The following is a 15,494-nucleotide window of genomic DNA, read 5'->3' on the forward strand; positions in this document are numbered from 1 at the left end:
TGGGTCACTTTGCTATACAGCAGAAATTGACACAACATTGTAAATCAACTCTAATTTTTAAAAAAAATTTAAAGTATGTTGCTCATTTCTACCTAAGTTCACCCTGAAATGCATTCAGAATGAAGACCATGGTGAGACACTCTAGACTCTGGGGAAAGTGGCAGAATAATTAGATATTTTCAGGAGAAAATAATGTGAACCAAGATTCTTCCAACTTTCCTTACTTAGAAAAGCACTAAAATCATTGATGGAGAAGTCTATACTTCATGGCCAACCTGGTCCTGAGGTGTGTGTTTGACTGCATGGACCGTCTTCTCCAAAATCACATAGAAACTGATCTCCTACTTACCTGTCCTGAGCACGTCCTCAGAGCTCTCTGAGAAGCCATCTCCTGAAATATATCCCTCAGTGAGTCTCCAAATAAAACGGAAACTCACAGCTCTCACCTTATGCAACTTTACATCAGTTGCCAAGACCAGTAGATCTTATTACTCTTAAGCGACGTTATTTTGCTAAACATAAAGCTACAAGCACATGCCAAGTATGTGTGTGCTATCCAAAGAGGTGAGTGAGGAGATGCTCTGAGGGCTGGAAGAGGCTCACACAGATGTAAGACCATCTGGGAACCTCCCAAGTCCCCATCTGTGAGGGAGAGACCAGGATGGTTCAGGGCACAGACTCTGGAGCCAGCCTGCCTGGGTTTGGACCTTGGCTTGGCTACTTAGGATCTGTGTGACCTGAAGTAAGTGACATGAGCTCTCTGTGCCTCTGTTCTCTTAGCTCAGAAAGACAGATAATAAGAACCCATCCCGTGGTTGTGAGGATTAAGTGGATCAAAAGGTGTAAAGAAATTAGGAGTTTCTTCTTTGTCTAGTGGTTAAGGATCTGGCACTGTCACTGCTGTGACTCCAGTTCCATCTGCAGCCTGAGAACTTCCACATGCCACAGGAGTGGCAAAAAATAAAGTGTAAAGAGATAGAGAGTCGAAGATTAAAATTATTCTCGCATGTAGTCATCACAGCCTGGTGCTTGGGGTGAGTTAACATAACAGACCAGGTCGATGGTGGACACAATATCCAGTCTCCTTTGCTGTAACAACAGAAGCTATTAGGTGAGCACATGATTGCCCAGCTAAGGACTACACTTCCCAGCATCTCTTGCAGCTAGATGTGGTCATGTGACTGTGTTCTAGCCAATGAGGGTAGAGGAAAAGTGATGTGGGCATCTTGCAGGAGTTGCCCTTTGAAGGACTCAAGTGTGTCTTCCCCTTCCCTCCTCCCCTCCTGCCCATGACCCAGGAAGTGGACTGGATGTGGGGGTGAGCCCTCTCCAGACACACGGCACACACAGACCACCACCACCACTACTTCCGTTTATTTAAGCAGCTGTATTTGGGGGTTTACATCACAGGAGCCCAGCATGCATGGTTTGGGGGTGCCCAGTCAAGAGCAGGAAGCAGAGGGATCTCAGGAATTAGGAAGCAGAGACAAAGCTGAGACAGCACAGGGGGCACTCCCACACCTTGACTTCACGAAACTCCAGAACAGGCAGAGGAACGAAGGTGCAATTCGAGTCAGGCTTGGAAGGTTCAGGAGGAGCTTGGGCATCCAAGTCAGAGTCATCTTGCTCCACAGAATAGGTGAAGCAGACACTTGGCTGGGAGGAAAGGGAACAGAGGAGAAAGAGGAGAATGTTAGTGTCCACTAGAGACATTTGGGGTCAGACCATTCTTTGCAGGGTCGGGGGTGGGGGGCGTCCTGTGCATTTCAGGATGTTGAGCACCGTCCCTGGCCTCTGCCCACAAGGTACCAGAAGTTTTATCCCTTCAGGTGTGACAACTAAAAATATTTCCAGACATTGAGGGTGTCCCCTGGAGGATAAACTGCCTCTGGTTGAGAATCACTGCCTGATCCCACACTTCTGTGCTCTTGGTTAGGAGAAGATAGAGACTTCCTACCTCACACATTCATGGCCATGGGACCCAGGCTGAGAGATTTAGGATTCTCCATGCCCTCAGCTGAGGGGGGGCTCAGTGGGCACAGGGCCTAAAATGGACCAATCAGAGCGCTCTCTGCTTCTAGGTTACTTGGTTCATCTACAAGTGTCTTCCCACTGATTTCTTATTAGTCAATTGCATGAACAAAACAAAAATGAAAAATTATGCAGTGGAAAAATGGGACAAGCATCTTGGCCAAGTGGATGAAAACACCCACCACCAACGATGGCAGACAGACCTCATGTGCCTTTATTGGGTGCAATAAGAGGCAAAGAAATGTTGAGATTTTCCAGATTAGAGAAAACTAAAGATGTCTTATTAAGGACAACAGCTGGTGTTGAAGGTCAAAGAATGCTAAAAACCATTACATAGCAAATGAACAAAATGGGTGTATGGACAGTCGATAAGATGAAAATGCATATCAAGGCTACAAACAGGAAGTTTACAACAGTCCCACACTTATATAAGAGAATATTCTATTTCTAAGTCGATACACATTGAGGAATAGAGAACACGGTAATTGAAAAAATGTTAAAATTGGTGAATTCGAATGATCTTTATACTGTTTTGGCAAAATCCGTGGCTTCTAAATTCTGTAATAAGAAAATTTCTGGAGTTCCCGTCGTGGTGCAGTGGTTAACGAATCCGACTAGAAACCATGAGGTTGCGGGTTCGGTCCCTGCCCTTGCTCGGTGGGTTAACGATCCGGCGTTGCCGTGAGCTGTGGTGTAGGTTGCAGACGCGGCTCGGATCCCGAGTTGCTGTGGCTCTGGTGTAGGCCAATGGCTATAGCTCCGATTCGACCCCTAGCCTGGGAACCTCCATATGCCGCGGGAGCTGCCCAAAGAAATAGCAAAAAGACACACACACAAAAAAAAAAAAAGAAAGAAAGAAAGAAAATTTCTAAAGAGTCCTCCCTGGCACTGTTGCAGGCACTAAGAGGAAGACGTCCTTAGGCGCATCCTAACCCTGTGCCTCCCCTGACCTCTCCCCTCTACCCCCCTGGCTCCTATCCGAGCCCCTCCAGGCGCCCCTCCTGCATTTTAAGAATCCCAGAGGTGGAGAAGATGCCTTATTGGTCAATATTGAGTCACATGGTCAACCCTGAGCCAATCACGGTGAACATTGCCTGCTCTGATTGGCCAAGGGCACACCTGGAGCCTTGCGGATGCGATCAGACTCATGTAAGTAAATGGAAGCCAGGTGTCTCCCACGAAAAATCAAGGGTGTTAACAGTGCAAGGAGGAATGGGTACAGGTGGTAAAGCCTCCACAGCGACCACTCCCTCATTCATTCCTTCGTTTATTCAGCTCATATGTTCTGTGCTCCAGAGATGCCTCATTGAGGGCCGAGGAGGTTGCTGCCCCCACAGTGCTACTCTAGTAAGGAACACGGATGATAAACGGACACAAAGTATGCTCTCAGGTAGCAATAATATCTCTGAAGAAAACCCAGCAAGGCAAGGAGTTAGGAAGGGATGAAGAAGTGTCCAGGGGAGGCTTCCTGGAAGAGGTGACATCCAGCAGGTACTGGAATTATGAAAGAGAAAGAGGAGGGGAGGGGTCGCATCCTCAAGAAAAACCACCCCCCCGCAAGATGCGGCCACATCCTGGGGAGAACTAGGGGTACCCAGTGCGGCAGAGGGGTGGTGCATGTGCCTGACCTCTCAGAACCCAGGGCCTCTGGTCAAAGGGAGGAAGCAGGCAGGCTCACCATCGGGCAGATGGGCAGCACTCGGAATGACATCCTCCCCTTCATTCTGGGGGGCTTCTTTGGCGGCTCCTCGGGGGTCGCAGAGAGCAGGGCTGAGGGAGGAAGACAGACTCATGAGATCCTCTTGCCCTCTGAGGCTTAAAACTCCCTAATGGTAACATTTTCATCACGAAACCAGAGGCAAGAGCTAACATGGGCACAGTACTTGCTATGTGCCAGGCAGTCCTTAAAGGGTTTTACACAGAGTAGCCTGTTTGGGTGTTCACAAGACTCTCAAGATGCTAACTAGGTTCATCCCATTTTCATATGAGGAAGCTGAGGCTCAGACAGGTAAGGACACTTGCTGGAGGTTGCACAGCAATGCCTGCAGACATGCGCTAATCGCATCCCCAAGGCCCACAGGGATCAGACAGGGAGTGTCAGTGAGGGGAGGGGCTGGAGTAAGACAACAGGGGTGTCCAGGCCACAAAGAGGAGCCCAGGTGGCTTCCAGCTCCCAGGAGACACCCCTGCAGCCTCCGAGCCAGGGAGCAACAGGACCCACTGACATCCGGTGATGTGGGGGGCTCCATCCTGGGTGCCCCTCGGGGCCCTCCCTCCCCACGAGGAGCCACTGGGAGAAGCTGGGGCTGGGGCCAGGCTGCAGGGCCACCCCTTGCCCCCCAGCCCAGCCCTGGAGACCCTCCCCACTCCCCCCGCCCACAGCTTTCCACCCAGGGGTCTCTCACCTCCTTTCTCAGGTGGCTTGGTCTTCACCTCCTCGGTGGGGGTGTCCTTGCCCTCGATGGTGCTGAGAGGCAGCATCATGACACGACAGGCCTTCCCTGTGGGCAGGAGACCAGGGCAGGGAGTGCCTGGGCTGAGCAGCCAGATGGCCGGGGGTGACCCAGCCCTGCCCTCACATGGGGGTGGACACGGGCAGCTATGGCCCCCAAGTCCTCCGGTCCCCCCATCCAAGGGCAAGCGTCGGGTCCCTGAAGGGGCAGCTCAGCCGACCGGGTATCAGAGGGCCTCTGGTGTCTGGCATACAGCAGGCACTCAGTAAGTGCCCTCCTGGCCGGCACTGCCAGGGCCGCATGCCAGCCCTGTCCTAAGGCTCCGGGGCAGCTTGGCCACGTGGTTCAGACCAGCACCGCCCTTGCCTGGCCTGGGCCCCCTTCTGGTCCAGGAGGCTCAGTGACTGCCTCTCAGGGCTGCTGGGAAGGGGAGGGGGCTGCTCGGTGGACCCCTCCCCACAGCCCCTGGGGAGGGGCGGGCCCTGCAGGAGGTGCTTGGCAGCAGGCTCAGCTGTGGGGTCCTGGGACCCTGCCTCCTCCCCAGGTTCACCCCGGGCAGGACTTGGCCAGTGTGTGTAGGGGAGGGGGGGATTGGGGGGATTCCTGCCTGACAGTCAGTGGCTGAGAGGTCTCAGGGGTCAAGTTTGCCAAATTTAACATCATCGTGACAATAAATCCACAACAAATGGAAACTGGAGTTTCAGATGCACAAATCACTTTTTAAGTAAAAGTAGGCTTCAAACACCTCATGGGTCATGTCTACGTTAAAAATCATTTTTAGGAGTTCCTAGCACAGCTCAGGAGAAACGAATCTGACTAATATTCATACGGACGTAGGTTCCATCCCTCGCCTTGCTCTGTGGGTCAAGGATCCCACACTGCTATGGCTGTGGTGTGGACCAGTGGTTATAACTCCGATTTAACCCCTAGCCTGAGAACCTCCATATGCCACAGGTACAGCCCTAAAAAGCAAAAAATAAAATAAAAATAATTTTTATATATTTTTAGTTAATTATGTTTCAATATAAGCAAGTCCCATGAAATATGTGGGACATATTTATACTAAAAGATAATTATTTATTTTAAATTCAAATTTAAGCAGGCGTCCTGTATTTTCCTTGCAAATTCTGATTTAGGGGTTGTTTATCCTCTTGTGAGCTCAGCTTTCTCCTCCATGAAAATGAGGAAATAAATGATTAAACATGAGGAAAACATATACATACACACACAGAGATCCTCAGAACACATTTTTTTTTTTTTTTGGTCTGTTTAGGGCTGCACCCATGGCATATGCATATTCCCAGGCTAGGGATCAAATCAGAGCTGTAGCCACCAGCCTACACCACAGCCACAGCAACGCAGGATCCGAGCTGCACCTGTGGCCTACACCACAGCTCATGGCAATACCGAATCCTTAACCCACTGAGTGACGCCAGGGATCAAACCAGCATCCTCATGGACACAAGACAGGTTCATTACCACTGTGCCACAATGAGAACCCTCCTCTAAGCCTTTTAAAGAAGCAAAAGACCCATCACGGACCCTCACACATCATTCTGCAAACACAATGTGCATCATATATTGGGAACAGCAGACAATTACCTACACACAAAATTGTAAGAAACGTATTTTCAGATGAACATCAAGGAAACCACAGCATTAGGACACAAACACACCTGCAGCCACACTCCAGGGAAGCTGAGATACCCACCTCACTGGGGTGGGGGGCAGACCTGCTTTTCGTACTGGTCACCCTGCTCACACGCGGTTGTGGACACACACACACAACTGCAGACACACAAGCTGAAACTACACGCCATCCTCTCCAACACAGTTGCCCTCCGCCTGGCCCTCCGAGCCCACCCTCCGTCCCACCCAGGCCCCTCCCCAGAGCCTGCCCCACTCGCACGCACCCCCAGCACAGCTCCCAGCCCCCACCCGCAGCCACGCAGACGCCCAGCATCACTGGGGGCTCAGAGCAGTTTTCCCAGCGCCCTTCTCACCTGCGGCTCTTCTTGTGGGTCCTCGGTGAGCCCCCAGACACATCCCGAGGGCCTTCCTGTCCTTCCCTGTCCCTCCCCGCCTCCCAAATACCCTCCGGACTCCCCCGCCCCTGCCCCGTCATCTTCCCAAGTCCTGTGGGACCAACTCGGGAACCGGCCCCCATCGCCCCACTGACTTCTCCAGGGTCCGCAGCACCCGCATCCCTCCTGCCTCCTTCACCAAACTGCCAAGTCCCCAGAGCTGCCCCTCCCATCCCCTAAAGTCTGGGGAGCAGGACCCAGGCTCCCCTGGACCAGTCCTGGACGGAGTCCCCGCCATCCTCTACCCCAGACACCTGCGCTTCCTCTGCCCCATCCAGTCTCCCCTCCTCCCAGCGGCCAGCGAAAGCCTAGAACCCAGAGATGCTGAGAGGTTTAAAAGGGTGCGAGGTCGCCAGCCGTCCTCAGCTGAGACACAGGCTCCTCAAAGAGCCCCACTCCGCACAGCATCAGGTCTCTGGGACTCCCTGGCAGCAGTTTCCAGCACCCCATGGGCCCGAACGCACCGACACATCCTCTCTGGGCACCTCTGTCTGCAGCACCATCCCCACCCCCCACGCCCCGGCTCCAGTGCTGCACCCACACCGCGATGGGACACCCTCTTCAGAGCTGTGGCCAAGACACTGACCTCCAGACCCAGGTTCTCTCCAGGCTGCCGGGCAGGAGCGGATGCGCTTGCTCAGTGTCTGTTCTGGGCCACCGCCCACGGCTGCCTCAGAAGATTCCCATGGTAGCTGTGGAAGAATCACTCGAGTGAGGTGATCATTCTCCCGCACAACCCGCACCCCCGACCCCACCCCGTCCCCAGCAGCAACACAGGCATCAGAGTGTTCCCTGCAATTTCACTGTTCCTGTGTATGGGGTGTTGTGGGAGGCGGGGGGGTACGTACTTCCTCCTCCTCACGGGTTAGAAAAACCGATTTAGATTCATGGGCACATTTTCAGTGGAAGAGAATCAGTTTTGCAGGTAATAAGACCAAATCGTATTTCTTAAACTTGTTCTTCGAATATGGAGAAATGCATGCCACGTACATATGGAAACACAGGTATTTTCTCACAGCAGGGCCACATCCTCACTTTCTGGGGGCTTCACTGTGTGATAATTCTGATAACTTAGGAGATGCAAACTGGTCCTGAGACAGAACCTTCTGGGATCATGGACATGCCCTCAAACAGTACCGATACGGTGATCACTGTTCACGTTTGGCAACTGAAACCTGCCTGGAGAAGCTGGGAAACGGTGTTTTGAATTTTACTTGATTGATTCATTGACATTGAAGTAGCCACAGGCAGTTAGTTAGTGGTTACTGTGCAGGAGAGCAAGGAAACTACACCTGAATTGCTTCTCAAAAGCACGACCTCAAGTGCCTCGGGATGTGGTGTCTTGAGAAGAACATGGCCTCATTTCAGTGGTGTGTCAGAGATCTCAGACTGCCCTGCACCTCGTTAGGGGAAAAGGGTAAAAAAAAAAAAGCCGCAAAGACCCCACAAAACCCCCATCAATAAGGCACAGGATGAGACCCTGGACTTCAAAATTGGCGGTCCATTAGGAGGCAAAGGAAGGCTGAGGAGATTTTTTCCAGCTTAAAGAGAACTAAAGTCTCATTACTAAGCACAATACCTGGCCCTAGAAGGGATCTTGTATAGCAAGAAACTTGTGAAGAAACATGCTAACAATCAGTCAATTGGGACGATCTTTATGCTGTTTTTGCAAAATCTGTGACCCTTACATTCTTTTCTAATACAAAGATTTATAAGGAGTGCCCTGTGGCACCGTCGCAGGCACTATTAGGAAAGATATTCTTGCTGGCATCCTCTGGCTGTGCTTCCCCTGACCTCTTCCTTCGCCCCCCACCCCCGTGGACCCTCCAGGCTCCTGTCCTGCCTGTGAAGAGCACCAGAGATAGAGACATCGCCTCATTGGCCAAGGCTGAGTCACATGCCCAGCCCTGAACCAATCACGGTGAACCTGGGCATTGGCTGTTCTGCAGGAGCACACCTGGAGCGGGTTTGAGGATCGGATCAGATCCATCCTAAACACATCCAGACAGGTGGTCCCCCCCTAAAGCAAGAGTTCAGCAAGAGATGGGGGATTGGATCCAGGTGGGCAAGGCCACAGCTGCCTGCCTCCCAGGGACCACTCCCTAATTCATTCCTTCGTTTATTCAGCCCACGTGCATACAGTGCCTGCCCTTCATCTGTCACATGCTGAGGGATGTGTCACCGAACAATAGAGGCAGTTCCTGCCCCCACAGAACTACTCTAGTGGGGGAGACAGATGATAAACAGATGCAAGACATGCTCTCAGGTAGCAATCATTACGCTGAAGAAACCTCAGCAAGGAAAGAGATTAGAGAGCAATGGGGCAAAAGTGAGAAAGGGGGGCTTCATGGAGGAGATGATAAAGGGAGCGGTGCTCAGAATTAAGAGAAGGAGGCAGGAAAGTGAGCAGCATCCCCAAAGAAACCATCCCCGCAGGATGGAGCCACACTCGAGTGGTGGAGTAGACAAGGCGGCATCCAGCCCCCCGAGGGTCTCTGCTGGACCGAGAGGGTGGATGTGCCTGACCTCTCAAAACCCAGGGGCCTCTGGTCAAAGGGAGACTTACCACAGTACAGAACGGCAGGAATCTGAACGACATCGTTCCCTTCATTCTGGGGGGCTTCCTTGGCGCCTTATCGTGGTTCTCAAAAAACAGGACTGTGGGGGGGTTAGGGAGGAAAGACTCATGAGATCTTCTTGCCCTCTGAGGCTTGAGAAACTCAAAAATAATAAAATCTTCATCATGAGACCAAAACCAAGGTCCATTGTGTTGGATACTGGCTATGTGCCACATACGCTTTTTAAATTTTAAACATAAGTAGCCTGTTTGGGTGTTCACAAGACTCTCAAGATGCTAACTAGGTTCATCCCATTTTCATATGAGGAAGCTGAGGCTCAGACAGGTAAGGACACTTGCTGGAGGTTGCACAGCAATGCCTGCAGACATGCGCTAATCGCATCCCCAAGGCCCACAGGGATCAGACAGGGAGTGTCAGTGAGGGGAGGGGCTGGAGTAAGACAACAGGGGTGTCCAGGCCACAAAGAGGAGCCCAGGTGGCTTCCAGCTCCCAGGAGACACCCCTGCAGCCTCCGAGCCAGGGAGCAACAGGACCCACTGACATCCGGTGATGTGGGGGGCTCCATCCTGGGTGCCCCTCGGGGCCCTCCCTCCCCACGAGGAGCCACTGGGAGAAGCTGGGGCTGGGGCCAGGCTGCAGGGCCACCCCTTGCCCCCCAGCCCAGCCCTGGAGACCCTCCCCACTCCCCCCGCCCACAGCTTTCCACCCAGGGGTCTCTCACCTCCTTTCTCAGGTGGCTTGGTCTTCACCTCCTCGGTGGGGGTGTCCTTGCCCTCGATGGTGCTGAGAGGCAGCATCATGACACGACAGGCCTTCCCTGTGGGCAGGAGACCAGGGCAGGGAGTGCCTGGGCTGAGCAGCCAGATGGCCGGGGGTGACCCAGCCCTGCCCTCACATGGGGGTGGACACGGGCAGCTATGGCCCCCAAGTCCTCCGGTCCCCCCATCCAAGGGCAAGCGTCGGGTCCCTGAAGGGGCAGCTCAGCCGACCGGGTATCAGAGGGCCTCTGGTGTCTGGCATACAGCAGGCACTCAGTAAGTGCCCTCCTGGCCGGCACTGCCAGGGCCGCATGCCAGCCCTGTCCTAAGGCTCCGGGGCAGCTTGGCCACGTGGTTCAGACCAGCACCGCCCTTGCCTGGCCTGGGCCCCCTTCTGGTCCAGGAGGCTCAGTGACTGCCTCTCAGGGCTGCTGGGAAGGGGAGGGGGCTGCTCGGTGGACCCCTCCCCACAGCCCCTGGGGAGGGGCGGGCCCTGCAGGAGGTGCTTGGCAGCAGGCTCAGCTGTGGGGTCCTGGGACCCTGCCTCCTCCCCAGGTTCACCCCGGGCAGGACTTGGCCAGTGTGTGTAGGGGAGGGGGGGATTGGGGGGATTCCTGCCTGACAGTCAGTGGCTGGGAGGTCTCAGGGGTCAAGTTTGCCAAATTCAACATCATCATACAGTAAATCCACGGCAAATGGAAATTTCAATTTCAGAGACAGAAAGCATTTTTGTATTATAGGTAGGTCCCCAAACCCTGCATGAAACATGTCTATATAAGAAAAACATTTATTCAATATACTAAATAATATTTAACTATATATGTTCCGTGAAATATTGGGACACTCTGATACCCAAAGGTAATTCATTATTTATCTGATATCAAATTAAACAAGTGTCCTGTATTTTACCTGCAACCTCCAAATCAGGGGTTATTCAATCTCTTGTGCTGTCCGTTTTCCCCTCCACAAAAATGAAGAAAATTAACTATTAATCACGAAGATTAAATATGACTAAATAGACACACACAGGCATGCACACCTTCAGAACACCCGATCTGGTAACTGAGAGCCAAACCCCTTGCTCTAAGCCTTTTTAAGAAGCAACAGAGGCAATCACAGCTCTTTACACGCAATCATACAAATACAAGGTGCTTCAAATAGCGGGAACACTTGCCCAGGGACACACACACAAAATTGTTAAACACACATTTTCAGATGAACATGGAGGAAACCAGGCATCAGGACACAAATATCTGCAGACACTCCCCAGGGACACTGAGCCGCCCACCCCTCAGAGGGCAGACCTGCTTTTCAGTCCTGAAGGCCCTTCTCACACGCAATTGTGGGTGTGCGTGTGCGCGCGCGCGTACACACACACACTCAGGACACGCACAACTGCAGACGCTCAAGCTGAAAAAAACAAGTCACCCCCCAACACAACTTCCCTCTGGAGGACACCCGGGCCCCTCCCCCAGAGCCTGCCCCCCCCGCCGCGCCCCCCTGGGCTCCCAGCCCCCACCGGCAGCCAAGCAGCGCGCATAGAATCCCTGGAAGCTCGAGAGCTGTTTTCCAAGAGACCTTCTCTGCCGTGAATCTTCATATGTGCCCTCAGCGGACCCACCAAGCATCCGGAGGGGTTGCCCCCAGCCCACTGAATGGCGCTTTGGGGTCCTCCCCAAATCATGCTATGATATTCCGTTCCAACAACTCTTTACCTGGCCGCCCTTATCCCCAAAGGACGCCTCAGGTTTGCTGAACACACACACACACACACACACCGGCTTCTCCATCCAACTGCCAAGTCCTCAGGTCTGTCCCTGCAGCCCCTGCACGCTGCGACCGCCACCGACGCTCCTCCGCCACCCGTCCCAGACGGAGTCCCCGCTGTCCCCCACCCCAGACACCCCACCTCCGCCACCCCTCCCGTCTCCCCCCTCCCAGGGGCCCCAGACATCCCAGTACCTGCAGCCGCCCCCCGCTGCCGCCCCGGCTCCAAGGGCGAGGACCCCGACTGTCCTGGGGGGGGGGGGAAGCGGGCTCCTCAAGCAGCCCCACTGCGCGCGAGAGACCCTGTCTCCGGGGCTCGCAAGCAGCAGCTCCTGCGCCCCAGCTGCTCTGAACCCACCCGCGCAGCCTGGTTTGGTGCCACTGCCCTCCGCGCGCCCGGACCCTGCAGACCCACCCGCAGCGCCGCGCCCCGCGCTGCGCACTCGCCCCGATGGCGGGGACCCTTCGCAGCTGCAGCCTCAGAACTGACCTCCGGACCCGGGTGTTGTCTGGGCCCCTGGGCGGGAGCGGGCGAGCGGGCTCAGTGCCTGTGCTCGGCGCCTGCACCAGCCTGGCTCCGGAGATGCCCCAGGGACGCTGTGAACAAACTCGCGCGAATGAACGGGCCCGAGTCGCTGAGCGACACGCGCAACCCCCCCCCACCCCGCCCCCAGCACGAGTCAGGTGGTTCAGACCGTCTCTGACACCAGCACAGGCGTCAGTGTTCTCTGCAATTTGATTATTAGCAGGGAGGGTCGGGGGCCTCTTCCTCCTCGTTCCTTGGTGCTTTAGGAGGTTGCCGCGGGCACATTTTCAGGGGAAAAGAATCGATTGTGCAGGTAATAAAGGGAGGTAGCATTTCTAAACTTGGTCTGCGAATGGGAAGAAACACATGCCACCCACGGAGAAACGCATGTATGGAGCGTGTGCGCTGGACCCCAACACCAGATCTCTTTTACACTGTGTGTCACAGTCACAACAGGTCCAGGGTTTCCCTCCTTTTTCTAACCATTCTCACGCTTGCACAAGTATTGACTTTAGTTTGGCATCTATAAATCAAGGTCAGTCTCCTTTTTTGTCAAGAGCGCTATGCCAAATATGTTAAGCTTTCTGGGGTCTGGTCTGTGTCACAGCCATGTGGTTGTGCATGAAAGCAGCCCGGATTATAAGAAAGGAATGCATGCAGTTGTGCCAACAATCCTTATTTACATGAGAGGCTGTGGGCTGGGTGCCCATACCCTGCCCACCCCTGACCTGGGGGATTTTCTGTGACCCCAAGACACCCAATCGGCCCTGAGGACAGAACCTTCTGTGGCCACGGATATGCTCTCTATCTGCCCCATCCAGTATGGTGCCCACTGCCCACATCTGGCCATTGAGTCCTGTCTGGAGAAGCTGAGACTGGGCTTTGAATTTTGGTTAAGATTGATTCATTGATACCGAAGTAGCCACAGGCAGTGAGTTCATGGTTACAGTGCAGGGGGTGCAGGGACACGACACCTGAACTCCTTTCTAAGTGGAGTTCCCCGTAGTGACACTATTGAGGTCTAATGCCCGTGCCTTCTTTGTGCAAGAGTTCTTCCTGGTGCATCGCCCCATGTTTAGAAGATCCTTGGTCCCTCTCCATTAGACCCAGGTAGCACCATCAAGCTGAGACAACCAGAAATATCCCCAACGTTGTGGGGAAGTTCCAGGAGGGGGTGGCGGAGCCTCAGCCCAAATGAGAACTTCTGGTCTACCAAAAAATTTCTAAGCAGACATGAAGGAAATCTCAGCCACCTAGGTTCCCCTATTTTGCCTGCTAGGGGATTTTGGTGTGCATTCCAGCTAAAGGTCCTTTCACACCTCATGAGATTACTGCCGTTTTCTACATGACTTTTCCAGCGGAATGTGAGGGAGGAAGCCAGCCCCAAGCTCCCCCACCGGTGGTGCCTGGACCCAGCATCCTTGCACTTTGGATTTTGCAGAGACGCTAAGGGTTGAACCATCGGGGAAAGCTTTCCCACACTCAGGAAACACATGGGGCTTCTCTCCAGTTACCATGCTCTGATATCTCTGCACACGGACTTACACAGGAAAGCCTTCCCTCGTCTCTCACACCGGTACCTATAATCCTCCTTGAGGCTTGTCTGATGCTTGAAAGGGCCTCTTGGCTAGTGAAGTCTCCCCCACACTCCTGCTTCCCTCCAAGGTGCCTGGCTGGTGAATCTCTTTGGTTCTGACTGGTGAGATACAATGGAAGCTGGGGATGTGATCACAACTCTGCATTGTGGTAGCTTGCACACATGGCCCCCGGTGTCCACCCTGACTCCTGTCCACACCCTTTAGTATTCAAGTCTGCAGCGCCCTTCCGTTCTGAATCTGCACTCGGCCATGGAACTTGCTTTGGCCAACGGGATGCTGACAAAATGTGATTCAGGCAGAAGCTTGGAAAGGGCTGGAGAAACTGGCATGGATTTCTCTCTTGGGCAACTCCCCCTGCCATGAGGATGACCAGGCCCAGGCCAGCAGCTGGAGGAGCAAAGATAAGTAGGGCAGGGCCACATCTCTGTAGTCCCCCAAGAGAAGCCAGCCTAAGTGAGCTGACGACCAGCATCTGCCAGGCATCTGGAGGAGCCCAGAAACATCACCGGAGCGACGTCCCAACCCCCTTGAAATTTGCCAATGAGAGGATGTTGCCCAGCAGGCACGTCTACCTAAATTTACCCTGAAAAGAGTTCAGAGTAGAGATCATGGTGAGAACTCCAGGCTCTGGGGAAAGGGGCAAGAAAGGGGCCTTAGACAATTACATATTTTCAGAAGAAAAATAATGTGAACCAAGATTTTTGCATCTTCCCTTACTGAAGTCACCGATGGAGAAGTCTATACTTCATGGCCAACCTGGTCCTGAGGTGTGTGTTTGACTGCATGGACCGTCTTCTCCAAAATCACATAGAAACTGATCTCCTACTTACCTGTCCTGAGCACGTCCTCAGAGCTCTCTGAGAAGCCATCTCCTGAAATATATCCCTCAGTGAGTCTCCAAATAAAACGGAAACTCACAGCTCTCACCTTATGCAACTTTACATCAGTTGCCAAGACCAGTAGATCTTATTACTCTTAAGCGACGTTATTTTGCTAAACATAAAGCTACAAGCACATGCCAAGTATGTGTGTGCTATCCAAAGAGGTGAGTGAGGAGATGCTCTGAGGGCTGGAAGAGGCTCACACAGATGTAAGACCATCTGGGAACCTCCCAAGTCCCCATCTGTGAGGGAGAGACCAGGATGGTTCAGGGCACAGACTCTGGAGCCAGCCTGCCTGGGTTTGGACCTTGGCTTGGCTACTTAGGATCTGTGTGACCTGAAGTAAGTGACATGAGCTCTCTGTGCCTCTGTTCTCTTAGCTCAGAAAGACAGATAATAAGAACCCATCCCGTGGTTGTGAGGATTAAGTGGATCAAAAGGTGTAAAGAAATTAGGAGTTTCTTCTTTGTCTAGTGGTTAAGGATCTGGCACTGTCACTGCTGTGACTCCAGTTCCATCTGCAGCCTGAGAACTTCCACATGCCACAGGAGTGGCAAAAAATAAAGTGTAAAGAGATAGAGAGTCGAAGATTAAAATTATTCTCGCATGTAGTCATCACAGCCTGGTGCTTGGGGTGAGTTAACATACAGACCAGGTCGATGGTGGACACAATATCCAGTCTCCTTTGCTGTAACAACAGAAGCTATTAGGTGAGCACATGATTGCCCAGCCAAGGACTACACTTCCCAGCATCTCTTGCAGCTAGATGTGGTCATGTGACTGTGTTCTAGCCAATGAGGGTAGAGGAAAAGTGATG

General features: G+C 53.1%; 1 protein-coding gene across 1 annotated transcript; it reads right to left on the reverse strand.

The window, feature by feature from the left end:
* LOC110255329 lies at nucleotides 1,359–14,665 on the reverse strand. Its single transcript, XM_021097579.1, has 9 exons — nucleotides 14,627–14,665; nucleotides 12,031–12,189; nucleotides 11,684–11,921; nucleotides 9,869–9,964; nucleotides 9,135–9,226; nucleotides 7,155–7,260; nucleotides 4,437–4,532; nucleotides 3,710–3,801; nucleotides 1,359–1,656 (listed from the first exon to the last, which is right to left on the reverse strand). The coding sequence occupies exons 1-9, from the start codon at nucleotides 14,663–14,665 to the stop codon at nucleotides 1,474–1,476; spliced, it is 1,101 nt and encodes a 366-aa protein (XP_020953238.1). The 3' UTR covers nucleotides 1,359–1,473.

This window comes from Sus scrofa, chromosome 6 (assembly GCF_000003025.6).
Source record: "Sus scrofa isolate TJ Tabasco breed Duroc chromosome 6, Sscrofa11.1, whole genome shotgun sequence".
NCBI classification, from domain to species: Eukaryota; Metazoa; Chordata; class Mammalia; order Artiodactyla; family Suidae; genus Sus; species Sus scrofa.

Excerpts from the sequence above, each read along its gene's own strand:
- LOC110255329 (XM_021097579.1), bottom strand. The coding sequence starts at position 14,665 with ATGGCTTCTCAGAGAGCTCTGAGGACGTGCTCAGGACAG. Across the intron at positions 7,261-9,134 it reads TCCTGCCGTTCTGTACTGTG|CTACCATGGGAATCTTCTGA; the intron begins GTAAGTCTCCCT and ends ATTCTTCCACAG. Across the intron at positions 3,802-4,436 it reads CAAGCCACCTGAGAAAGGAG|CCCTGCTCTCTGCGACCCCC; the intron begins GTGAGAGACCCC and ends TTCCTCCCTCAG.